General features: G+C 49.1%; 2 protein-coding genes across 2 annotated transcripts in view; one reads left to right on the top strand and one right to left on the bottom strand.

Annotated features, from left to right (window-relative positions):
* LOC127203739 (zinc finger protein 235-like) overlaps positions 1 to 26,150 on the top strand; it is a 211,637-nt gene that overhangs the window by 68,509 nt on the left and 116,978 nt on the right. The window lies entirely within an intron of this gene.
* Znf180 (zinc finger protein 180) lies at positions 2,710 to 20,170 on the bottom strand. Its single transcript, XM_051162568.1, has 4 exons — positions 19,984 to 20,170; positions 11,355 to 11,429; positions 6,196 to 6,316; positions 2,710 to 4,484 (listed from the first exon to the last, which is right to left on the bottom strand). Exons 2-4 carry the CDS (start codon positions 11,406 to 11,408, stop codon positions 2,758 to 2,760), a joined length of 1,902 nt encoding a protein of 633 aa, XP_051018525.1. The 5' UTR covers positions 11,409 to 11,429; positions 19,984 to 20,170; the 3' UTR covers positions 2,710 to 2,757.

Below are 26,150 nucleotides of genomic sequence, written 5' to 3'. Positions count from 1 at the left end.
CCTTGTCTCGAAAAATCAAAAAGAAAGAAAAAGAAAAAAAGATGGAAGACCCATAAGATACAAAAACCGGAAGAGTCTGTAAATTCTATCGTTCCGGAACGGACTGCAGCATTGGCTGTAAACTAGAGAATTTGTGGGTAGAGGTTGAAGCATTTGGAAAGCAAAAAGTGGTAAAGGGAAAACACCTGGTAACTGAGAGCCAGTGTTTCCCACAATTGCCGCCCTGCCCTGCACCACGGGCCAGGTGTCCAGAGCACCGAAGCAGGAAGGGGGTGGGGGTAGGGGGAACCGGAAGCCTGAGAGGCTGTGAAGATTCTAGAGGAACCGAAAAGCAGACAGGCGAAAAGGGCTTTGGAGTCCAGTGCTCCGACAGAGGAATTCTCTAGGGCTACACAGACACCATCAGCTTTACCAGCTTTTGCGCAACAGTTTCTTTCCAGTGGGGCTGAAGGCATGGCTCAGCAATTAGGGACACTTGTTCTTGCAGAAGACCTGGGTTCGAGTCCCAGCCCCCACATGGTGGATCACACCCATCCATAATGGCAGTTCCAGGGTATGTGATGGGTACCAGGTATACGCATGATGCAAAGACATACCTGTGAGTATAAACATGTATACACAGAGAGTAAAGACATCTTAAAACAAAAACAAGGTATGATGATAGCACACACCTTTAATCCTAGCACTTGGGAGGCGGAGGCAGGCAGATCTGAGTTTCGGCGCCTCATAGAAATCTAAGCCCTGAGGAGTGACTTGCTCAGGCTGAGTTTAGTGGAAACCCCTGAGCTCAATCAAGTGGGAGATCTGTTTCTTTTTGCTTGTGGTAAGTGTTTATTCCTCGCACCATCTGTTACAGTACAACATGCATCCCCCAAAGGATAACAACATAAACAGCGGCATCGGATAAATAGACCCATTATCCATTTTCGGCTTAAAGCCATACACGACCATTTTATCAAGGAGGCGCCGGGGTTTCTTTATCTTCTCATCACGTGTCTCACTTCAGATTGGTCATTTATCTCAGCTGCAGAAAATCTTGGAACAGGAGTGTACAAAACATATTAACAAACTACCAATCAGGGAGGTGGTGCCTATTGACACGGTCAATTTTCATGTTCCAATGTAAGTCCTGAAGGCCGTCGCCTCGAGTCACCATAGCACATCCAGCCGTCAGCAGCTCACGTGGTCCGCCCGGGATAGATAGGCCATCGCTCTTAAGACTCAGGTTCTCAGAGGCTCAGGTCTAAGTGCGTTCTTTCTTCAGGGAAAGTCCCGCGTTTACAGTGTTTGAAGGAGTACACAGTGGGCAAGCCTGCCTTTCCTTTTGAGACAGTCTTGCTAGGCAGCCCCGGCTGCCCTTGAACTCACAGTCCACTTGATTGAGCCTCACTGGTCACTGGTTCGAGGAGTTAACCTCCACGCTGGCCCAAGCTTGACAGTGACTGTGGATTTCCTGAAACATGCAACTCGTGATCAGCATCCATGGCAACGCTGCAGGGAGCTAGGAGGACAACGGAAACAATTCCTTGGCTCAGGGGAGCTGAGAGGACCAGGGCCCTGAAAACTCAATGGCCACTGGTCACTCTGAGGCAGTGCATCCTTTGCTGTCTCTGGGCTGCAAGGAATGACTAGGGAGGGCAGCAGACGAGCAAGCAGAGCTTTGAGATAGGAAAGCAGTCCCGCCAGGTGTGGTGGCGCACGCCTTTAATCCCAGCACTCGGGAGGCAGAGGCAGGCAGATCGCTGTGAGTTCGAGGCCAGCCTGGTCTACAAAGCGAGTCTAGGACAGCCAGGGATACACAGAGAAACCGTCTCGAAAAACAAACAAACAAAAACAAAGAAAAGCAGTCCCTGCCAAAGGCAGGAGGGCACTGCAAAGTGGGTGACCATTGCCTGGCTGGTTAAGGCTGCATAAAAGATGGACTGAATGGCTCATCTGCCTCAAGTGAGGAGGCATGAGGACTGTGGGTGGGTAAGATGAGGTGGGAGGAGAGTGCTCGGCCAGCTAGTAGCAGGAAGAGAAAGGAGCCAGGAAGTAGGAGAGCAGAGCAGGTGGCCAACGATTACCTTCCTGAGTCAGGGTATTTCAGAATACAGGCTCCCCCCCCAGCTAAACTTAGAGAGTCCGCTTTATTACAGAGAGGCAAGGCTCACAAACGAGAGGGCGTCACAATTAAGTTCGCAGTATTTACTTTTAAAGATTTGTTTATTTTCTTTATTGTCTATAAGTGCTTTATCTGCAGAAGACTCGTATCATATTATAGATGGTGGTGAGCCACCATGTGGTTGCTGGGAATTGAACTCAGGACCTCTGGAAGAGCAGGCGGTGCTCTTAACCGCTGAGCCATCTCTCCAGCCCATAAGTTCGCAGTATTTGCTCTAACATTAGTTTTTCTGGGTCTAGCTTCTGCCCTCTCTGTATATGCAGAATGCTTTGGGAAGCAACTTCTGCCAGTCCAGTCCATAGGTGGCCTTCTGAGACCAGGTGAGGAACAAGGCCTGCACAGAGCTATCCGAGAAAACATCTCTGTCAGTGTGTAATGGCTTTTCTTCTCGGGGGGTGGAGGGGGCGCCTCCTAATCCTCATCTGTCCAACTAAAGGCCTTACTCCTTCCTACCAGCGACGCAGGGGTAATGAAAGGATCTGTGTGAATTTCTCCTCACACCCTCACTTCCTGCCAAACGCAATCCCTCAGACGCCCCTTTAGCAGGGATTGCATTTACGAGGATTAAAGTCCAGCTCGGGAGTCTCGACTAGTCAGGACTTACAGGAGTCCTCGCTGTGAGTAGCCTGGTGCCTGCTGCGCTTGGAACTGCTAATGAAGGCCTTGCCGCACTGGCTGCATTTGTAGGGTTTCTCCCCAGTGTGAGTTCGCTGGTGGACGATGAGCCGGGCGCTCAGGCTGAAGGTTTTCCCGCACTGGTTGCACTCGTAGGGCTTCTCCCCGGTGTGAGTCCTCTGGTGCTGGGTAAAGCAGGAGCTCTGCCGGAACGTCTTGCCACACTGGCCGCACTCGTAGGGCTTCTCCCCGGTGTGCGTCCGCTGGTGCACCACGAGGACGTAGCTCTGGCTGAAGGACTTGCCGCACTGCTTGCACTGGTACGGCTTCTCGCCGGTGTGAGTCCGCTGGTGCATGACGAGGTGGGAGCTGCGGTTGAAGGACTTCCCGCAGTCGCTGCACTCGTAGGGCTTCTCGCCTGTGTGGGTCCTCTGGTGCGACACCAGCTGCGAGCTCCAGCTGAACGACTTGCCACAGTAGTTACACTCGAACGGCTTTTCCCCCGTGTGCGTCCTCTGATGGGCAGCGAGCTTGTAGCTTTGGCTGAAGGACTTCCCGCAGTGAGCGCACTCGTAAGGTTTCTCCCCCGAGTGAATTTTCTGATGCGCGATGAGCTTGTAGCTCTGGATGAAGGACTTGCCACACTGGGTGCACTCGTACGGCTTCTCCCCCGTGTGGGTCCTTTGATGCGCGATGAGCTTGTAGCTCTGCCTGAACGACTTCCCGCACTGGGTGCACGCATAAGGCCGCTCGCCGGTGTGAGTTCTTTGATGCACGACGAGGACGTACCTTTGCGTGAAAGATTTCCCGCACAGATTGCATCTGTACGGCTTCTCTCCGGTATGGATTCTCTGGTGAGAAACGACGTGCGAGCTGCGGGTGAAGAACTTGCCACACAGGTTGCATTTGTAGGGCTTTTCCCCGGTGTGAGTCCGCTGGTGGGCGATGAGATGGGAACTCCAGCTGAAGGACTTGCCACAGTACTTACATTCAAAACGTTTCTCCTCAGAATAGTTTCTCACGTCTTGAGGAAGCGACGGACTTGGGGCTCTTTTACTACATTTATACTGGCCGTCTTTAACGAGAAGCTTCTGTTGTTCACCGAGGACTGTGTTATGGTTCAAAACTTGCCCGTGCCCTTTAAAGCCAAAGGTTTTACCTTCTAAACGACCTTTTTCATGTAGACTCAGGGGCATGCCACGGCCAAAGGGTTGAACACGGCTGTTAAATTCATGGGATTTATTATCTCCTTTTGGGGTTCTTAGAAACTGAGTGAGATGAAAGCCCTGAGGGACTTTTCCGCATTTGTCATCGTCAGGGGGATCCGCATTATCGCTACCCTTCTGAGAGCTGTTTGCAACAGCATCGCCATGTGACTTTTTAACGTGGGATGCCTGCTTATGCAAATGGTTTCTGAGCGGTATCATGGGGAACGAAAGGCGGCTGGTACTCAGGCAAGTCCTGCCAAGTTCATCACTCCTGCAGCCCGTCTCGGGAGCACCAGCTCTCCCTTGGGCAAAGGCCACTTCCTCTTCCTTCACCTCCTGTGTGTCCAGCTGCTCCTTACTGTCACTCACTCCTCCACATGAAGACAGCCAAGGATCGTCTCTTGCCAAGCCCTCCATCTCCACTCCATGGGACGGCTCCTCATCACAGACCGCCTGCTTTGAGGTCGTTTCTTCTAGTCCATGTACAGCTGGCAAGTCTGGAAGATAGCACAGGTCATTGGTATTAATCACTTTTATCACCACTGTGACCCAGTGCCTACACCAGGAAGACTGGCTCTGGCATATGGGTCATAAGACCCTGTCTATAGTCACTTAGCCTCAGGGGCTTGTGTGGAACACCATGACAAGAAGAAAGTATGGGGAGGGGCAACCCATCAGAGACCGATGGAGAGACCAGTGAAGGAGAGATAAACCTGTTTCCCAAGTGTAGGGTGGGGAACGGTCTTGTGAGAGAGCAGGTGAGGTTAATCCACTAGAAGACAAACCACCTCGTGCCGGAGCTTGATTGTTGCCAGCTGAAAAGAGCCTGTGAACAGACTCTGGGAGGAGATGCATAAATGAGCCTAGAACTGGAGGTGGGGCCGTTTGGAGATGTGGGATAGTTTTGGCTGTTTATCGCTGCACTTTGAGACTCTCTTAGAGGGAAACACTCGAGGGAAGGCTTTGGGGCTCTGGCTCCTGCTGAGGTTCTGGGTTCTGGTTACTCCAGGTTTCAGCCGAAGAAATCCTGCTGATTACGCCAGGACAATTGCTCCTTGGAACTGATATCCTTACAGTTTTCTATTATTTAATCCTCTTTTCCTATTTTGGTTAGTTGGGTTATAAGTGACGTACGCTCGGTTAATAAGTTGTAATAAAATATATTGGTTAAGAAAATTGAGCCTACAGACCAGTGCAGCTACAACCTGCTAAGGTACACAGAGGAAATCACCCCTTTCTTCAAACCAGACCCTGCATTGTTTTCTAGAACCTTCTAAAATGCTGCCACCTGCTGGAGAACAAGCGTTCAACACATGAGCCTGTGTGGTACACTTCCAAACCTCAGCAGCATCCTGTACATTCTCCACCCTAAAAAAATTAGAGCTACAACAGTGGGATGAAGCCTATAAGAAACTACACAAAAAGGTTTGACTGTGTCTGTGTACCTATAACATGGATTAAGAAATGAAAAGAGGGGGCTGGAGAGATGGCTCAGCAATTAAGAGCGCTGTCTTTTCTTCCAGAGATCTTGAGTTCAATTCCCAGCAACCACATGGTGGCTCACAACCATCTATATACTAGGGCATGGGGGGGAAGGGGGGCATCTGATGGCTTCTGATGCCCTCAATGCCCCAACGCTTCAAGAAAACATGAGCGGAGGTGCACTGAGGATAGCAGGGAGGGTGCTGTGACCTGCAGGACACCTCCAAACGTTCCCACAGGCTACAGAAAGGACTAACACGCGGGAGTGCCAGGTGCGCTCACGTTTGACCACACCACGATAGAGTCTCTGGACGTTACCATCAGGAACATTGAGGAAGACTCCTGTAATGTACAGCTAGGAAGAGAGTGCTACAGGTTGACCTCTGACCTTCACCTATGTGCAATGGCGGGTCCCTGAGCGCACAAGCAAAACAAATGTAAAACATAAATCTGACCCATGACTTTTTTGTTTTGTTTTAGTTTGGTTTTGGTTTTTCAAGACAGGGTCTCTCTGTGTAGCCCTGGCTGTCTCGAAATCGCTTTGTAGACCAGGCTGGCCTTGAACTCACAGAGATCCGCCTGCCTCTGCCTCCCGAGTGCTGGAATTAAAGGCGTACGCCAGCATACCCGGCTTTTTTTTTTTTTTTTTTTTTTTTGACCCACACTTCTTAAAGGGAAGGAGAAGCATCGGGAGACAGCAGTCATCTGAAATAGGTAAGCACTTACCCCACAGGTCCCTGTGGCTCTCCAGGATCACAGTTCTCTCTGGGGTCCTCCGGGCATTGCTGCAAGTGCTCTGTTCCTCCTCAGTAAGGTCCACAGTCACAACCTTGATGTCTGCGCTTTCCTAGAACAGTACACACACCCCTGCTTAGCCGAGCGTTGGTTGTTTTTCTTTTCCGTGCTCATGGACAAGAGACTCTAACCACGGCCATCTGCACCCGAAGCATCCTAACCAAGGTCAAAAGCATTGCCGGGCTATAGATACTGGGCCAGTTATCCCTCCAAGAGGAACCTCAAACAAGAAGTATATGAGTTCTCTTCATCGCATTTACTTGTTTCATTATCTCAGGGTGGGGACACATGCTAGGCAAGCACTCTACCACTAAGGCACAGTCCCAGACTTTTACAAGTTATGTAGGAGCTGTTGGAGAGATGGTTCAACAGTCAAGAGCATTTGCTATTGTTGCTGAGGACCAGGGTTCAATTCCTAGCACCCACATGGTACCTCAAACACCTGTAACTTCAGTGCCAGAGGATGCAACATCCTTTCCTGACCATATAAGAGGCACGCATGTAGTGTACACACATGCAAACAAAACATTCATACACATGAAATAATATAAAGAAATCTTTTTATTGTATTATTTTATGTGAATGGATGTGTTGCCTGCAGAGCCTGGAAAAGGGCATCAGATCCCCCGGGATTGGGGTTACTGACTCTTGTGTGAGCTGCCATGTTAGGAACTGAACCTGGGTTCTCCAGAAGAGTAGCCAGTGCTCTTAATCACTGGGCCATCATCGACCCTTCTGGGGCAGAGCTTGCTTGTTTCTGCCATTCTGCAGACTCCAGGCTAGGTGACTTGGCAGCTTCCTGGCAAATCTGGCCACACGGTTACTGAAGCTGGTGAGATGGATAAGAGGAAACAGGGGACCGGCCATTAAAGTCTGACAACGTTGGGGTTCACAGGAGAGAAGGAGAAAAATGACTTCAAGGAATTGTCCTCTAATCTCCACAAACATGTTGTGGCCAGAGTTCACACACACACACACACACACACACACACACACACACACACACACAGAGAGAGAGAGAGAGAGAGAGAGAGAGAGAGAGAGAGATCCAAGTCTCTTTGCCTCGTAACCCTGTGCTCCGCTAAGCTGTGCCTACTGTTGCTCACTGAGATCTGCATCCCATCTTCTGTCTTAGGCATTAAAGTCTAGCTGTCAGGTAAATCTGGCCAAAGCTTAATTTTCTAAGTACGAGTTTATTATGCTTTAGCACTTCTAATGGCTTAGGTACTTTGGGTGATTGATTTATTTCTATATAGCAGCACAGAGTGACTAACAAAGAAAGTGTATAACCCTAAACCCAAAATGCTTACTCCCTGGCCATTGACATAAAAACAAAACAAAACAAAAACATTACTATTCTGTTTGGTTTTGGAAAATATGGAGGAAATCCTTAAATGGAATTCACTAGTGCAAAATTCAGAAAACACCACCACCACCAACAACAACAACAACAAACTTCTGTAAGGAGGATGAGAGGAAAGAAAGGATGGGAATGTCTCCACTCAGTGGCAGAGCCCCTGCCTAGAATCCCCCAGTGAGGGGCTGGGGGTGTGGCTCAGTGGCAGAGCCCCTGCCTAGAATCCCCCAGTGAGGGGCTGGGGGTGTGGCTCAGTGGCAGAGCCCCTGCCTAGAATCCCACAGTGAGGGGCTAGGGGCGTGGCTCAGTGGTAGAGCCCCTGCCTAGAATCCCCCAGTGAGGGGCTGGGGGCGTGGCTCAGTGGCAGAGCCCCTGCCTAGAATCCCCCATGAGGGGCTGGGGGCGTGGCTCAGTGGTAGAGCCCCTGCCTAGAATCCCCCAGTGAGGGGCTGGGGGCGTGGCTCAGTGGCAGAGCCCCTGCCTAGAATCCCCCATGAGGGGCTGGGGGTGTGGCTCAGTGGTAGAGCCCCTGCCTAGAATCCCCCAGTGAGGGGCTGGGGGCGTGGCTCAGTGGTAGAGCCCCTGCCTAGAATCCCCCAGTGAGGGGCTGGGGGCGTGGCTCAGTGGTAGAGCCCCTGCCTAGAATCCCCCAGTGAGGGGCTGGGGGCATGGCTCAGTGGCAGAGCCCCTGCCTAGAATTCCCCATGAGGGGCTGGGGGCGTGGCTCAGTGGCAGAGCCCCTGCCTAGAATCCCCCATGAGGGGCTGGGGCGTGGCTCAGTGGCAGAGCCCCTGCCTAGAATCCCCCAGTGAGGGGCTGGGGGTGTGGCTCAGTGGTAGAGCCCCTGCCTAGAATCCCCCAGGGAGGGGCTGGGGGCGTGGCTCAGTGGTAGAGCCCCTGCCTAGAATCCCCCAGGGAGGGGCTGGGGGCGTGGCTCAGTGGCAGAGCCCCTGCCTAGAATCCCCCATGAGGGGCTGGGGGCGTGGCCCAGTGGCAGAGCCCCTGCCTAGAATCCCCCATGAGGGGCTGGGGCGTGGCTCAGTGGCAGAGCACTCATCTTGTACACAATCATCCTGTATCCACTCCCTGGCACCATTAGTTATAATAAAGATATAAACAATGAATCCCAGATTGACTACTTCCAACAGGAAAGAAGCTATAACAAGCCTAATGGATGAGCATCTTGATCTATAAAGAAGTGCTGGCGATGACCTCAAGCTATGACCCATGGGGAGGACACATGAGCTGAGTCACAAGAAGCTCTGTGCACAATGTTTCAATCTGTGCATTTTCTTAGGCCCATCAATTTCACCAGAATCTCAAGGGTTAATGATTAGCCCAAAGCAGGACTCAGAAGTGCAAGCTACCACCTGCGAGCTGGGTTGCACACTGATCTTGACGGGTCTTTAGATCTCTCATCCCTGCTCTCTTATAGCAAATATCCAACCCCTACTGTCAAACACATGTTCACGCTTCAAGTAAGGACCAGCATGTTGGTTTAGCTGGTAAAGACATTTGCTGCCAGATGGGCTTGATGACGAATCCCTTTAATTCCAGCACTCAGTAAGCAGTGAGCTTGAGGTCCTCACCCAGGGATCAGAAAGAGACCATGTCTTTTAAAAAAAAAAAAAAAAAAAAAGATACTTTCTGCTAAGCTTGATGCCCTGAGTTTGTTCCCAGAATTCCACATAGTGAAAGGTGAAAACTGACTCTTAAAAAAAATTATCCTCAGACCGGGCTAGAGAGATGGCTCAGTGGTTAAGAGCAGTAGCTGCTTTTCCAGAGGTCCTGAGTTCAATTCCCAGCACCCACATGTGTGGCTCACAACCATCTGTATTATGATCCAATGCCCTCTTCTGGTACACATGAAGACAGCACAGTCATATATATAATAAACAAATTAAAAAAAAAAATTATCCTCAGACCTTCATACATTCACTGTGGTGTGTGCACACACCTACCTTGAAAAAACAAAAAAACTGAGAGATAATCAAGTAAGTATTACCAGACTAAGCCTGGCAAGATGACACACATCTGCAATCCGGCTCTTGGAAAGCAGAGACAGAAGGATTTCCACAAGCTGAAGGCCAGAGAAGGCGGCAAAGCTATTTGTCTCTCGGACATTCATAGTCTTGGTGGCTGGAGACATGGCTCATGAGGTAAAATCCTTGTCACACAAACATGAGGATCAGAGCTCAGATCCCTAGAACCCGTGTGACAGTGGGGCAGATGTGGCAGCCACCTGCAGCCCTCGAACCCCTGTAAAAGTGGGGCAGATGTGGCAGCCACCTGCAGCCCTCGAACCCCTGTGAAAGTGGGGCAGATGTGGCAGCCACCTGCAGCCCTCGAACCCCTGTGAAAGTGGGGCAGATGTGGCAGCCACCTGCAGCTCTAGAACCCGCGTGAAAGTGGGGCAGATGTGGCAGCCACCTGCAGCCCTAGAAGCTGTGGGAAAGTGGGGCAGATGTGGCAGCCACCTGCAGCCCTAGGGTTCTGGAAGCAGAGACAACATCACCCGGGCCGATTGCCATAACTAGCCCAGCCAGTCATAGGGCTCAGGGTTGAACTGAGAGACCTTGCCAAGTGACTGAGAAAGACGCCTTCCATCCTCCTCGGGCCTAGAGCAGTTTCTGCAGCATTGTCTCCAGGGCATTGTATGGTCTGACTTCTGCACTGATGCCCTGGCCCATTGTTGAATCAGGTTAGTGGATTAAAGTGGATACATTTAATATCTGCCTTGATCATGCTCCGCCTTACTCCCCGACTGAGTCACTCACTGCTCAGTGTTGGCTGGTCCAGTTTTTGGGATCTACCCGTCTCTGTCCTGCAACCTTTACATTGGTGCTGGACACTGGAACTGGGGTCCCTACCCTTCTCCACTCTTGTCAAGAATCTTTACACTGCAGGTCCCAGCCTCTCTCCCTGACCCTTTGAGGGTAGAATGGTTGTAAGAGTTGCGGCAGTGCCCTTGACTTCATTCTGCACAGACTCTTTTACATGTACAGAGTCAGTCTACTCAGAGACCGGGCTCTGGTAGGAAGAGACTGCTCTGCAGTTCATTGCCTCCACTGCCCCCTCACGCTCCGCTTCCTTTTCCCGAGTAACTCCTTCTTATAGCCACTCTTAAGACGAGCTGAGACCTTCCCCACTCTACAGTACTGGGGACTGAACCATGGACCTCGTGCGTGCTCACAAACGCCACCCTTGAGCTCTATGCCAGGCCTCAGATCTCTCTAATCCTTTCAAATCTCAACTCCTCTGCCTATGGTGTCCTTGCAGCTCTCCAATTTGCACCTTTCACATAACCAAGTTTTGTAGAAGAGCCACTCACTCTCGTGTGTGTGTGTGTGTGTGCGCGCGCGCACATGTGTGTGAATCCTGAATTGACACTTCCTCAATTGTTCGCCATCTTTTTTTTTTTTTTTTTTTGAGACAGGGCCTCTCACTGAACGTGGAGCTCCCCAGTTTGGCTAGAATGGCTCGCCAGCAAGCCTCTGGGGCCCTCCTGTCTCTACCGCCCCAGTGCTAGGATGATAAGCATTCAATGGCCGGTCTTCCAGACATGTGGGCTCACACTTGAGCCCCGACAAATGCGCAGCAGATTTCACCCACTTCGCCTCAGCCCACCACTCTTCTTCTCGGTCCATCGCTCTTTAATCCCATCCTAGCTCCCTTCGATTTGCTTCTACCATGCGCATCTCTCCAGGTGGAGAATGGACCTTGCCCAACTCACCTGGGGAACGATGTCCAGCGACCCAGCATCTTCTCCCTCCACTTCAACGATCATCTCTTGGGGTAGAACAAAGTTCTGAGAAACCGAACACATGAGACGAAGGGAGGCCATCAGAGAGCAGAGCCAAGACTGGAAACCCCCACAGTGGGTCAGTAGGACCTGACCTGCTCTTAACGCAGCCAACTGCCAGGTTCTGCTCCCTCCACATGAGCTCAAGGTAATCTATGAAGAGAAGGGGCCTCCCAATGGATGAGGCCACACACACACCACAAGACTGTTGTGAGTGCTTCAGGATGGCCCTGCTTACCAGCTCAAGGTGGCTGAGTGATACCATGGACCACGTGGAACAAAAAACCTCAACTGTCCTGTCCTGTCCTGTCCTGTCCTGTCCTGTCCTGTCCTGTCCTGAGGCAGGCCGAAAGTCCTGCATCACTCTGCAGCAAGCAAGCAACGCTCACTCTAGCATGACCCAAGCCAGAAGCGACTGACATGTTAACTTCAAAATTAAGCCAGACATGGCTGTCCCCTTAGGGAGTTGGGAGGCAGGAGGACCGAGGAGTTCAAAGGCATGCTTAGCAACACAGCCACTTACAGGCCAACCTCTATCAAATGCTCAATTAGATGGAAATTTGATTTGACAGGGGGAGCCCTCCTGAAGATCTTGGCTGCAGGCAGAAGGAAAGAAACCAAGAAGACCAAACAGGGCAGGTAACATAATTTGCTGATCCCTCCACATGGGAACTGCTCTGAGACGGGCTGAGACATGAAAATGTCTCTAGCTAGGTCTTCAGCTACGCACGGCCAATACATCTTTGGCTACAAAATCCTCAGGATTTTAAATTATTTTAATGGCATTATTTTAAATGGCATAAAGATTTATATTACATTTTTGCTCCTTTCCTGCTCAAACAGAGAACAGAGAATCATCTTTAACTGAACTGTGCGCAGTGCACAGCCCCGTACGTTAATACAAAAGTGTATAATACCGAGTTTAATGTTTTACAGAACAAGAGGACCAGACACCAAAACAGACAGGGCATGTAGCTCAGCTGAGCCTAGCTCACAGACGACCTCAGTAATTGTTTCCTCAAAAACTTGCATCTGGGACAATTTCAAAACTACTGTCTGGGTCATGCAGCACCACAGACTGCTCCAGTCAGGACTTCAGTTAAGCCCTGAACTTCCTCAGCATGCAGAGACCGGACAGCAAAAGCTACAGCTATCTTTCTTAAGACTGGATAATTTGTCAATTTTTCTTGGGCCTCCAAAAAGAAAAACTATGGCCCAAATAGGTTGTAAGCAATTTAAGAAAACTATGCCCCATTTCCAAGACAGGACGGATAGTTTGGGGTCATTCTATGGGTGATAGATGTTTGTTATTGTTTAAAGATGTTGGTTATAGGCATTATAAGCAAAAGGGTAGATTATTAAGTCTATTTTGAGACCAAAGAGCATTAATAAGACCAAAAAGTCTTACATTAGTATAAGACTTTGTATTATATCTTGTTATGACATGCTAAGGCATTGTACTTCTGTGATTCTTAAAACTCAATGTTAAGTTCTAGCCCTTTTGAAAGCCGCTATTACCAACTGCTTAGGATAATTAGGAAATGCTTATTAGCAGTCAGACAATCAAACTCATGGTCATATTAGATAGTAGTTTAGTTAGTTACAAAAATACGTTTTCTAGATTGGCAAATCAAAATAGAAACAAACAATTCAGATAAGAAGATGGTCCTCAAAAAACCTCAGAGATCTATAGAATATGGCATTTAAAGATATTTTATTAGTTAAGGCTTTTTGACCATGAGCCAGGTCTGCTCCTGGCAGCACTCCAATTCTATTTCAGAAAGCGTCAAAGGCGTCATAGGTGGCAAGCTAGTCACTGGGTGAGAAAATGCCCTTGCGTCAATTACAGACAGAATACTATCCAAACTGGGAAGTCGACTGGCAAGCTTTGCGAGAACAAAGTAGGCAAGGCCTTTTTAATTCCAGCTTCACAGAAAAGTCTGTCAAATATTCGCAGCCAGAAGGCTGAAGATGATGCTCCAATGTTACGTAAGAATTTGGGGGTAACTGTCCAGGAAGCCTAATATCTCTGTCATTTCTATACTTTTGGAAGCTACTTGCCTGCACTTCCTACATATTAAGTAATACTTATTCATTCTTAAGTCTATGCAGTTGTAGTCTCACAGTTAAACTGTTCAGGATGATAGAAATTGATAGATGGTAGAATACTTTATCCAAGGGTGCCAAGGACACAAATGTAAATCTTACCTAATAATTTTCATAATTGCTAGACTAAAGGGAGTGGGGAAATGACATAGTTATAGTATATAATCTCACAGTTTAAAAAAAAATAATAAAAAGGAAGCATACCCCCCTTTCCCTTCATATCTCCTGTGTCGTACTACTGTGTCTTTCTTAAAGGAAGTCATAGGGAGGAGGGCTAAATTAACGGTCCTAATTCCAAAGTGGAAGACGAGAAACGTGTTCTTTTATTAGACTAAAAGGGGGAGATGTAAGCATACGGTTATTGTGTGACTCAGATGCTGATTTCTGTACCCCCCCTGCCCCCCATATCTGGCTGCAATCTTTGTTCTGAGAATCCCCTCTTTCCTCTTCTAACTCCTCCTCCCCTGGCTGGCAGGAAGTCCCGCACTATTCCTTCCCCTGCTCAGCGATTAGCTGTAAGCTGCTTTATTGGCTCATCAGGGGACACTGAGGCGGGAGATTCTCAGAACAAGGCTTGTAACCAGACATTGAGGGGTACAGATATCAGCATTTGAATTATAGTATAACCTATGCCTTCATTAAATGGAGAGATAAATGGGAGGGTAGGAAAGAGAAGTGGAGGAGCGGGGAAGGAATAATTAGCACAAAAATATTTGAAAAGAGCCTTATGCAGACCTAATTTTTATAAGCTTCCTAAATATACAGATATTTATACATACACATACATAAAATTTAATCAGTGTTACATGCTGGAAGTCATTGGTTACCATAATAAATCTCCCTCCAGTTGGCTGTCCTGGAGACCTCCAAAATGATACAGGGTAGTGCCACTGCTCTTGTTTGTTTTTGTTGTTTAAAGGCAGGGTTTATCTGTGTAACAGCCCTGGCTGTTCTGGAACTCGCTATGTAGACCAGGCTGGCCTCGAACCCACAAAGATCTGCCTACCTCTGCCTTCCGAGTGCTATGACTAAAGGCGTGCGCCATCTCAGCTGGCTGCCATTAACTCTTGACTGCCCACCGGAACTTGTTGAAGATACCACATGCTTTGTTCCCCAGGGCATGAAAAAAAAAATCAAGTTACTGACCAGGATTTTTCTTCCTGCTGGCTAACTTCCTCAGTATTTTATGTTTTATGTAGGCCGGTGTGGCTAACAGTTTGCTCAGCTGTGAACACAGGAAGCCACACTGACTGAGATATGCCCACAGGCACAATAATGGCATGGATATTAATGGGGCAACCAGTTGCTTTTCTACTGGAGTTAAGGCCTATTCTCAAGGAGGAAATGCATGCATGGTACTGTAAATGTGCCTGAAAGGAGCCCACAGGCCCTGGAGGTGAACCTAGTACTATCACTTTCTTGAATATGCACGTAACAAACCACCAAGTCCATATCTCTACACCATAGATTAATTAGTACAGCTCTCCAACCTCAACAAAGAAGGGTGTGTTGGGTTTCTGATTGTTTTTATTTATTTATTTATTTATTTATTTATTTATTTATTTATTTATTTTGGCACAGTGACGAGAGGTTGACACAGACACTCACGACTGATCAAGGCCTAGAGAATTAGTCTGTAAAATGCTCAGACACAAATAAAACGTATCTATCACACCCTCTTCTGCCCCGGGTCTCCATTGACAAAGAGGACTGAAAAGACTCTAAGAGCCACAGGTCAACGAGGGCGAGAACAAACTACCTGTCTTCCGGACAAGACGGAAGCTGCACTCACGAGTCTCAGCAGCTGTTGCCTCCGGAAGGAAACCTGCACGAGGTCAAGCCAGGCAGCATTTCCAGCATGGCGTGCTCACGACCCCCTCTTCCCATCTGAGGGACTACTGACAATGGGTGTGTCTGCCAGGGGGAAGAAACTCGGTTTTCTTTAAAGGTGTCGCTTACGGCGGGCTCACAATGTTCCAGCGGATGGTTCCATAGTCAAATATATATGGTAGCACAAACTGGTGGGTGGGTGGATGATTAAAAAAAAGAAAGAGGACACAACTGTTGCAAAGGAGCGGGGGCTATGATGGTGGATCTCGGAGGAGCCAAGGGAGCAGTGGGAGGCAAATATGATCAAAGAAGATCTCAAGGAAACTGGATTTCAACATATTCCTGGGAAATGGGCACCCAAAGGAGAAGGCAGAGAACTTGAAGGTGACGGTGACGGAGGTGTGGGAAAAAGAAGGAGAGCCGAGACAGCCAAAAAGGTTGGAGAAGGCTCTTCAGCCATGAATCTAGGCGATGAGTCAGCGCTAAGACCCTCGCAGGGGTAAGATTTTTAGGCCTTTATCGGAATGAATGTTTTTTTTCCTTGCCACAACACCTAGAAGGCATTTGAAGTCGTAGCTAAAATTGTTCTAACTGCAAGTGGCTTAAGAACTAAGAGACTGGTTTCTCCTAAACTGAGTGGCCGAAGCCTAGAGAGATCTTAGTGATCAACCCAGAAATAAATAAGTAAATAAATTTTATATATATTCTGATTCAAAAGCTCTGCTTACGGTGGTAACGTGTTAACAGGCGAACGACTGTCACGTTGCGAATAACTCACATGGCGATGTCTTAGACACAGAGGCGCAAACTGAGGCACCTAAAGGATTGGATATGACTCGTGTATAGTTTTACCAAAGGTGTTTATATTGCGTAGCATGTTTAATTTCAAATGAAATATTGGGCCTCTGTGTTCTCCTCAGTCTCGGGAACACTTCAACCTGGAAGAAACTGCTCTGCAGCATCCCTAGTTTCAGAGAACGGCCCACTCTCAAAACAACACCCACCCGGTGCCTTCTTCCGGCCTCTGAACAGGCACTTGTGTACCTGCAGACCACACGTGTACACATGGACAAGCGCGCGCTGGTTCATCGTTTTTTTGTTTGTTTGTTTTTTGAGACAGGGTTTCTCTATGTAGCCTTGGCTGTCCTAGACTCGCTTTGTAGACCAGGCTGGCCTCGAACTCACAGCGATCCGCCTGCCTCTGCTTCCTGAGTGCTGGGATTAAAGGCGTGCGCCACCACGCCCAGCTCGGTTCATAGTTTTTAAAAAGCCTGCCGCCCGTGAGGGACCAAGTCCCTTCAAATACTGCAAAAAGAGAGCTGCCACGCTCAGGCTATGGGGCCAGGCAGGAAAGGGCGGAGGCTCCTTGGGGAAGGGCGGCTGGACTCACCTCCACACAAGCCTGCTGGGACTCCAGGGATTCCCCATCCTCCTGCTCCATGGTCTCCTCCGGTGTGACGTGGCGACGAGCTGCACAAAAAGAAGCTCAAAGCGCAGCCTGTACAACCCCCGGCCCCGGCCTAGCCCGGACCTCCAGCATCCCTCCCCCCCCCCAGCCACGCCCACTTAGCTTCTGGAAGTTAATGCCTCAACTGGGCATTATCAACCCCTCCTCCTGGCCAAACCTTTGCAGGTCCAATTATTCCTCCATTCCCATCGCCCCATAGGTCCACCTCATGCCTCAAACGTGGACTTCTGCCCAGTGCCAAAACGCACAGCCCCAATCGAGACCTTCGCTGGGTCGTGGGAGTCCCACAAGCACCCAGCACACAAAGAACCCCTGACAATTACATACTTTACTGGCCTGGGCGTGCCTCAGGCCAGCACCTCTTCCCAGGGCTGGGAACCATAGCCACTGACCAAATAGATGAAGCCCAGGACACAGCCCCCCACCCCCCCCCCACTCCCGCCTTTCAGGAAGTACACCGCCCCCTCATCAGGAAGCATCCCAGATCCCTGCCTTCCTATCCAAAGAGCGGAGGACAGGACAGAACCCCCCTCCCTCCACCATCCAACCAGAATCTGTCTCGGATCCTTACCCAAACCCCCGGGCCCTGAATTTGTAGCTTGAACTGATTCCTCCATCAGTCTGCAGGGCTTTGGGGGCCTAAAGCTGCAATCGTCTACGCAGGACTGGGGACCTCTGGCAGGCACAGCAGCACATGCTGGCCTCTGCCAGGCGCGGAACCTGTATCCTACAGCTCAGCTAGCTGTCTTTGTGCCCATCTGATGTCACGACCTCGGAAAGCAGGGCAGCAGCTGACCGATCCCACCCTAGGCACTGAAGCCCACCACAACCTTGTTGGCATGTGCGGTGCTGAGGATGGATCCCAGTGTTCTTTCTGCGCAAGCCGGCAAGCATCTACCAACTAAGCCACGCCCCCAGCCCTCATCCTTCGCACTACCCCGCCCCTGATTCTAACTCCAGCACTAACTAGCCCCACCTACGTCCCTCCACCCATAGGCCCCAGCCTGAGTCTCAACCTGCCCAGATTCCTGCTCTAATACCCTTCCTGGGTACCTGAATCCCAGGTAGACTCTGTCTTCTCTGTACTCGGGCATCAACTAGTTTTGATTACAGCAAAATTCACAAAGAACCCAGCACTATGTCAAAAGTCCGTTTCTAGCTGGGCACTGTGGCACACCCCTTTATCACAGCAGGCTCCCACCCCAGGATTTGCACTCAGGACCTGGGTGTCCTGCCAGCCTAGGGCTCTTTTTTTTTTTTTTTTTTTTTTTTTTTTTGAGTCAGGGTCTCATGTAGTCTAGGCTAGCCTCACACTCACCATCCTCCTGCCTCGCCCTCCAAAGTGCTGCGTTTCTAGGGTTGGGTCACCAGACCTGGCTTATGAAGTGCTAGAGGTGAAACGGGGGGGGGGGTTCTTCCCCTGTTGGGGTTCCTATAGGAATCTGTATCCCCTGGTGCCTCAAAGTTACAGCCCGCCACAAAGGTTCCCAAGGTCACCAGCTCTGCGTGCCCGCAGAGCTGCGGTTAAAACACATTACCTAAGTCTGAGCATATAGCTCCAGAGCCAGGCCTGGGACCTCAGCACTCGACTCTCTATGGGGCCCTCCCGGCCGGGCTGGAGCAGCTCCCAGGAGACCTGGGCCCTTCCCTGTCTTCCACCCCACCCTCTTATAAACATAGGCAGTCGTGGGGAAGTCCTTTGAGGTGTAGATCCCTCCGGTCAGGAAACTCTCCTCACCTCCAAACACTTTACAACCTTGCATTATTCTACGTGGGTGCCAGGTTTTAGGTCAAGATCCACTAACTCTGGCATGCACAGGAGCCTTCTGCCTAGAATCTTCTGCTCCGCCCCGGCACCCTCGGTCTGGTGCTTGACTGACTAAAGGACTATTAACCTGAAGCAACACTGCCTCTCCTGGGGCAAGAACTGGGAACTCTAGCCTGCTCTCCGTGTGTACCCATTTTTTTTTTTTTTTTTTTAATCTAAACCGAAATGCTACCTAGCAGAGGCTGTGGAGGAGGTACCCTGCCCGGCTGAGCTGCCTCCGAGTCTTGCAGGCACTGCCAGAGATACGACTTTCCTGAGTCATCATCCCCCGTGGGCTTTTCGGATATGTAGCTGAGTCACCCATGCTCTCGTGTATAGGTGCTCCTTCACCCATCCTTCTGGAAGGACCAAAAATAAACCCACCAGCTCACCAGGCTAAAGCGGGGTGTGACCGTTTCTTTGGTTGGCTGCCATAAAGCCTCATCTAGAAACAGAAGCCACATATATCTCCAACAAACGGGTCATCCCCTTTCCAGAATGTTGGTTGGTGCTCCCAACACCAACACTTGGCCAAGAGTACAGAAACAGTTGATATAGTTCCGCTCTGGGAAACACAACGTGGACACTGGAAGGATCTCCACTGAACAGGCATGGGGCGGGGGGCGCTTCTCGGTTCTTTAGAACGCAGGCGTGAAACTGCCACAGGTCACACCCAGTGTCGCTCCCTACCCTCTGAGCTACTGATTCTGTGTACAGACCTAAGGCCAGCGGACTCTCACTTATTAGGAGCTATAGGTGACACACCCTTGTAATGGACTCAGTAGACTAAAGGGGTCCATTCTCCCGACATCGAAGTCACACGTCGCCTCCAGGAAATACGAAATACTCGCTGCTCCCCAGAGACAGGAATAAAGAAGCAGCCTGACAGCAAGCAGGGACAACTCATCAACGACGTGGTTTCGAAGCTCCCTCTGTCTTCCAAACCAGTAAGGGACTCCCTACTGTATCACGTGGGTCTGAACGCCCGTCACCTCAGAGGCCCTGCCACGCCGTCTTTCCAGGGTGATAACTTCTCATAAAACAAACAAACAAACAAACAAAAACGCAAGGTGCCTTAGTGTACCCCTTGAGCCTTTCTCTCCCCCGTAACTATGCCTGTGCCCCGTCTTCCATCCTTATGGACATCCTCGGTCCCAAAGAGGTCCCACCAAGCGCCCAATCATCCGCGCATGCGCGCACCGCACAGTCACAGATGCTCGGTCTTCACTGAGAGGCCCGGACTGAGGTACGGGAACCGGGACTCACTGACACCGCCAGGTCCAGCTTCCCGCCTAGACGCTGCGCATGCGCACACCGAGCACTGGGAGCATACCTCTGCTCTCACCAACCTGCCGGTCCGCGAGCCGGGCCTCAGCCGCGCACGGCTCAGCGTCACAACGGAATTGGGCTCATCGCCTCCTGCCCCGATCCTGAAGCACATCCGACATGACTCGAGTGGCACTGGTCTGGCCTCCGCTCGAGTGAGCATCCGCCAGGTCCTTCCACGAAGCCCGGCCACAGCAGACGCCCGTACACACACAAATATAAAACACACACACACACACACACACTTACACACACACAAACATACACACAAATGGCTGCTCTGCCGGCTAAACCAGGAAGTGCGTGGTACCAGCTGGGTGGAACTACAATTCCCAGAAATCTCAGCGGCACGCGCAGCCGCTGGAAGAGACTCCACGCCAAGGGGTGGTGCCACGCGATGGACTGCAGCGCGGCTGCGCAGTACGTCCAGTGTTTGAGAAGCTAACAAGTGGTCCTGGGCGGGACAGGGTGCGGCCAATGGGAAAATCTTCCTCTAAGCCAAGATTGAAGCTGCCTTCGAGGCTGCCAAGTCTGGGAGACTAGAGATGTCCCCATTTTACAGTTCAAAGAGCTCTAGCTCAGCCGACCGGATGGCTCCGTTGATGAAGTCGCTCTGCCGCCAAGCGTGATGACACGAGTTGGATTCCCGGGACCAAATAAATAACTGATTTCCCCTCCACCCCCGACTCACTATATAACTCTGGCTGGCCTGGAACTCACAGAAAACCATCTGCCCTTGCTTCGCAAACGTTGGGATTAAGGGCATGAGCTACCACACCCATTTCATAAATGTAATCTTTTTAAAACCTGATTTATTTTATTATTATTATTATTATTATTATATTTAATAGTTGTGTTAAGTCTCGAAACCTGGGACAAATGGGTAACTGACGTGCCTGTTAATATATCCAAGTGGATGTTGGCCAGTTCTCTCAGCATCCAACCACCTACCCTAAACCCAGGGGTTGGGGTTCCCCCTCCTTCCCCCAACCTTTCTCTTTTCTGTATAAACTCATCCATTTTAGCTCCGAGGTTCCCACACACTCTCTTGTTCACTCCATTCTGACTCCTGTCTTCACTCCAGGTAATTAGCATAGTAAACGATGCCTTTTAGATACATAAAAATAGCTTGGTCAGGATCCCTACATACTGCACCCAGGGCTGCACCGGATAACCAGAACTCAGTGATGTCACTCACTCAAGTAAACCAGACACAGTCCTAGAAGCCCCATGATGCCCACTGGACAATGTATAAGCAGAAGCCAAGAGCAACGCTATGCTCTGTGCATCTGGAGAGAAGCCATCTTGATCTGCACTGCAGCTGGAAAGTCTTCCTCCAGTATCCTGACCCTCAAATCAGAGACTTCTGTGAGAGACTGGACCTGACCTTCAGCTAAGATATGTGAGCAGCCTCGGAGAGATCGGCTTTGGATCTTAGAATGTGGGAACTTAGAATGTGAGCCTTGTGTGATGACCCTCAGCGTAATAAAATAGAGCTTTTGCTATACAATGTGTATTTACCTTTTTTTTTTTTTTTTTTTTTTTTTTTAAGACAGAGTTTCTCTGTGTAGCCTTGGCTGTCCTGGACTCACTTTGTAGACCAGGCTGGCCTCGAACTCACAGCGATCCTCCTGCCTCTGCCTCCCAAGTGCTGGGATTAAAGGTGTGCACCACCACGCCCAGCTGTATTTACTTTCTTGATTGAGACATTCCCTCTTTCTTTTTCACTCGCTCTCTCATACTAACCCTCCAGTCATGGCTTGGTTCAATCTGGACCCTTCTAGCTGCCTCTGGCTGTTCCTTCCCTCATAGTTCAAACATACCTAAGACTAGAGTTAGCTTTTCCACTCTTTCTATTTGTTCCCTGACTCAGAGATTTTATTAAAGCCTTGTTGTCTTACTGCAAATGGCTTGGCCACACTACAGATCTACCAATGGCCAAAGATTGACACACTAGATTTTTTTTGTTGTTGTTTTTTGTGGTTGGTTGGTTTGTTTGTTTGAGACAGGGTTTCTCTGTGTAGCCCTGGCTGTCCTGTAACTCACTCTGTAGATCAAACTGGCCTTGATCCACCTGCTTCTACCTCTGCCTCTGCTGGGATTAAAGACAAGCACCACCACTGCCTATCAGGACACACTATATTTTTTTAATTCTCTCATATTGTGACGACTTCTGCCACTGAACAAACAAATCCTCCCCAAATCTCTTATGCCTAAACTTGCTCTGCTCTACACTTCCAAAAGGTCTCTTATCTCTAAGTTTTCTCTACTTGCTGCTCCTAAAAACAAAAACAAAAAACTTTTATCTCTACGATTTCTCTGCTCTAAAAAAAAAAAAAAAAAAAAAACCAACCTTAAGACTATTCTGTAAACTATCTCATGATTTGTAAGTGTTATGCCCATCTCTCTAGATCCCCAAAGACCACCAGGAGTCTGAAGCTGTATGGAAAAATGAGAAGGCTTTATTCAGGCTCACACTTGAGCCCTCACCGACGCAGCTGATCAGTAGTGAGAGTTAGGCAGGGTTTTAATTGTGGTTACAGCCAGGAACGGGAGTTTCCAGTTTGGCAGTTACAGGACTGGTTGACATTTAGCAAGATTGGTTTGGCGCTAGGGGATTGGTTGGGCCTGACGGAAAATTGCTTAAGCAATCTACCTATAACATCTGGGGGCATTGATTAGCTCTAGCCTAGGGTGAGTCTTTTCCTGGAACAGTTTGTAGTTTTCCAGCAACAGATGAACTTAGGGACAGGCTCAAAATGGCACTTGCTGACAAAATAGAGTCACATTCGCTAGGGCTCTTCATAAATTCATTAGGTATGGTTAAAAAAAAATCTGTAACAAAATTTAGGTTAAAACTTAGAGCCAGGCATGATGGCATACTGTTTTAATCCCGGCACTTGGGAGGCAGAGGCAGGCAGATCTCTGTGAGTTTGAGGTCTTTTCTACAAAGGAAGTCTGGGACAGCCAGGACTACAGAGAAAAAACGAAACAAAACAAAAACTTGTAACAAAGGCTTATAGTTCAAATCTATACAATGGTAATCTAAATTTGTTACAATGTACTATTTATAAAATTCAACTCTTGCTTAGGATACACTGTATATGTAACTTGGAGTCAACTCTTGCTTGGAAAAATAGATCTACTAGAAAAGCAAATGTTTTAAAATTACAAGCATGTAACTTGCCTCCATTTTGGCTGATGACCCCATTAGGATGGAAGCAACCATGTGGCAGACCGCCATCTTTACTAAAGTTAAAAGATGGTACATGCAATGTGACTTGGGCATCTTGATTGAGATGGCCATGTGGCATAAACCAACGAAGGCAGCACCTCTAAAGCTTTTTAGTCCCTCAGAGCCTCTGGTTTTCTTATGATTTATAAATTACATGCCATGCAACAGATGTGGTACGAGGAAGTTTATTGTGAAAAGGGAGAGAGAGAGAGAGAGGGAGAGGGAGAGGGAGAGAGAGAGAGGAGATGTAGTCTGAGTGAGCCATGAGACAGACATACAAAGTGGGAGGGAGACAGACAGAGAGGCAAAAGGACAGGCAGAGAGAGAGGGGGTCAGGTAAGAGATCCATGGGATGGCTGGCAGGTTTTTTATCCTGAGCCCCTGGTGGTGCTGGTGGCAGGTGATGGCATCAGAGGTTGCTAAGCAACTAGAGACAGGCTAGCAGATCAGCTTGTGAACTAACAGGTTCATCATCGTACTCCCTTTTTAGACTAAGGAAGCAACAGGAGATCACCAAAATATTTTGGATTATTACGATAAATCCCTAAGGTAATAAAGGTCCACTCAGGTTAGCAGGAGCTGGTTTAGAGATTTACATCTAACTACTTATGCCGTTGCTAACTATCCAACACCAGGATTCTAGAAGTTTTTAAAATAATAAACAACATAGATTTGATAAATATCGTATGCTTAAGTAAATAAGGTTTCTAAATTCCTAACACTATAAAGACGTACTCAGATTAGCAGAAACTAACATAGAGTTACGTGCCTAACCGTTTGCACCTTTGCTAGCTGTCCAGCACCAGCTTCCTGAAAAAAAAAAAAAAACTTTTTTTTTTTTTTTTTTTTTAGGGATTTCTTAATTCTGCTGCAGCAGTGTGGCTAGACCAAAGCCGCTGCTGCCGCGACACCACCGCTACCACCCTCCCGCTGAGGCAGAAGCCTCGGCCTGAGGCAGCAGTAGTGGTCTGCCCCAAAGTCTTGGCACTCCACCCCCAAACTGTAGTGACCTGCTGCTTAAGCTGCCCACTGCCCTATGACAGGCTGCCTACCCCGAGCTTGAGGGGAGCTCACTGCCACCCCTCTCCAGCCCTTCAGCCCACTGTAATACCATGCCCAAGAGCTATGAGCAGCAGGCCACTAAAATTTCAAGTGGCTCGCTTCCAGTCTCTCCTTCCCACCCTGGCTCTGTGGAGACGGGTGACAAAACGCGGCTCCTGTCAGTGCCTTGACTTTTCCCGCCTCAGTGAACTGTTACATCTTTCTTGCCGCTTCCATGGGAGCTGTCCATGGTGACACATTTCCTGCCTCAGGATGCCCGCTGCTGGCGCCGTAGGAGCTGTCCATAATGACAACAGCCTTTCCTGACTCAGCCTACTGCCTTCACAATGGATTCTTTGTGAATTTGGGGCACCTTGTAAACATTATTACCCCTCAAGGCAATGATAATTTGGGATGAGAAGTCTGGACAAAACTCCACCAATCCCTAAGCTTCCCCCCCCCCCACCCCTTTTAAGAGATTTACTGATAGGCTGAGTGTGGTGGCGCACGCCTTTATTCCCAGCACTCGGGAGGCAGAGGCAGGCAGATCGCTGTAAGTTCGAGGCCAGCCTGGTCTACAAAGGGAGTCCAGGACAGCCAAGACTACACAGAGAAACCTTGTATCAAAAAAAAAAAAAAAATTAGTCTTGAGCATTTGAGTACTTGGTCCCTGATTGGTGGAGCTATTTGGGGGGAAGTTTTGAAGTGACACAGACTTGCTGGAGGAAGCATTTCACAGGGAAAGGATCTTGAGACTGAAAAAACACCATGACCTGGGACTGCATCCAACCTACAGGGTATGGCGAATGGGGTGCATGTGATTGTGAACATGTGAGTTTCTGACATAATGGGTATATGTAGCTCAGTTGTGAGAACGCATGAGGAGGTGGGCTGGTCCCTGCTGTGTGCTGACTAGTTTAATGTCAACTGGACACAAGCTAGAGTCAGGAAAACACCTGTGGTGGTTTGAATATGCATAGCTCCCATAGGCTCACGTGTTTGGACGCTTGGCCCACAGTGAGGGGCACTATTGGAAGGCGTGGCCTTGTTAGAGTAGGTTTGGCTTTGTTGGAGGAAGCGTGTCCCTGTGGAGGCGGGCTTTGAGGTTATACACATTCAAGTTTCGCCCAGTGTGGTCCACAGTCTCCTTCCGCTGCCTTTGGATCAAGATGTAGAGCTATTGGCTCCATTTCCACCATCACATGTGCTTGGATGCTGCCATGCTTCCCACCATGATGCTAATAGACTAAACCTCGGAAACTGAGCCACCTCCAATTTAATGCTTTTCTTTATGGCTTTGCCTTGGTCAGGGGGCTCTTCGCAGCAATAAAACCCTATGTAAGACAATGCTTCTATCAGATTGGTCTGTGGGAACGCCTGTGGTATGTTTTTCTTGACTCATGATCGTTGTTAAAGAGTTCAGCTCACTGTAGGTGGTGCCAACTTTGGGCTGGTAGACCTGGGTGGTATTAAAAAAAAAAAAAAAAAGGCTGAGCAAGCCATGAGAAGGAAGCCAGAAAACTGTACTTCTCATGGTCTCTCAAGCTGTTTCTGCCTCCAGGATCCTGCCTTGACTTCTGCAGATGCTGGACTCCAAACTGTAAGCTGAAATAAAACCCTTTCCTCTTCAAGTTGCTTTTGGTTGGGGTGTTTTATTACAGCAACAGAAATCTAACTTAGACAACGCTATAAAGAAAGTTGCCATTTTTTCAAAAGCTGTTTTTTTTTTTAAGTGCATATGAGGCCCTACAGAGGCAAGAAGCAGGCATTGAGTCCTCAGTAGTGTCAAAATATATCCAAGCTACAACAGAAACCCAATGTCCAGAGCTGGATCTGACGTCATGAGGTCCACAAAAGTGGCAGGGATTTCATGTGGCTCATGGACCAAGGTCATGGAGCATGTGACCCTTCTGG

Source organism: Acomys russatus, chromosome 19 (assembly GCF_903995435.1).
Source record: "Acomys russatus chromosome 19, mAcoRus1.1, whole genome shotgun sequence".
Classification (NCBI taxonomy): Eukaryota; Metazoa; Chordata; class Mammalia; order Rodentia; family Muridae; genus Acomys; species Acomys russatus.
The sequence above is the reverse complement of the archived record's forward strand: the minus strand, read 5'-3'. Positions and strand labels throughout refer to the sequence as shown.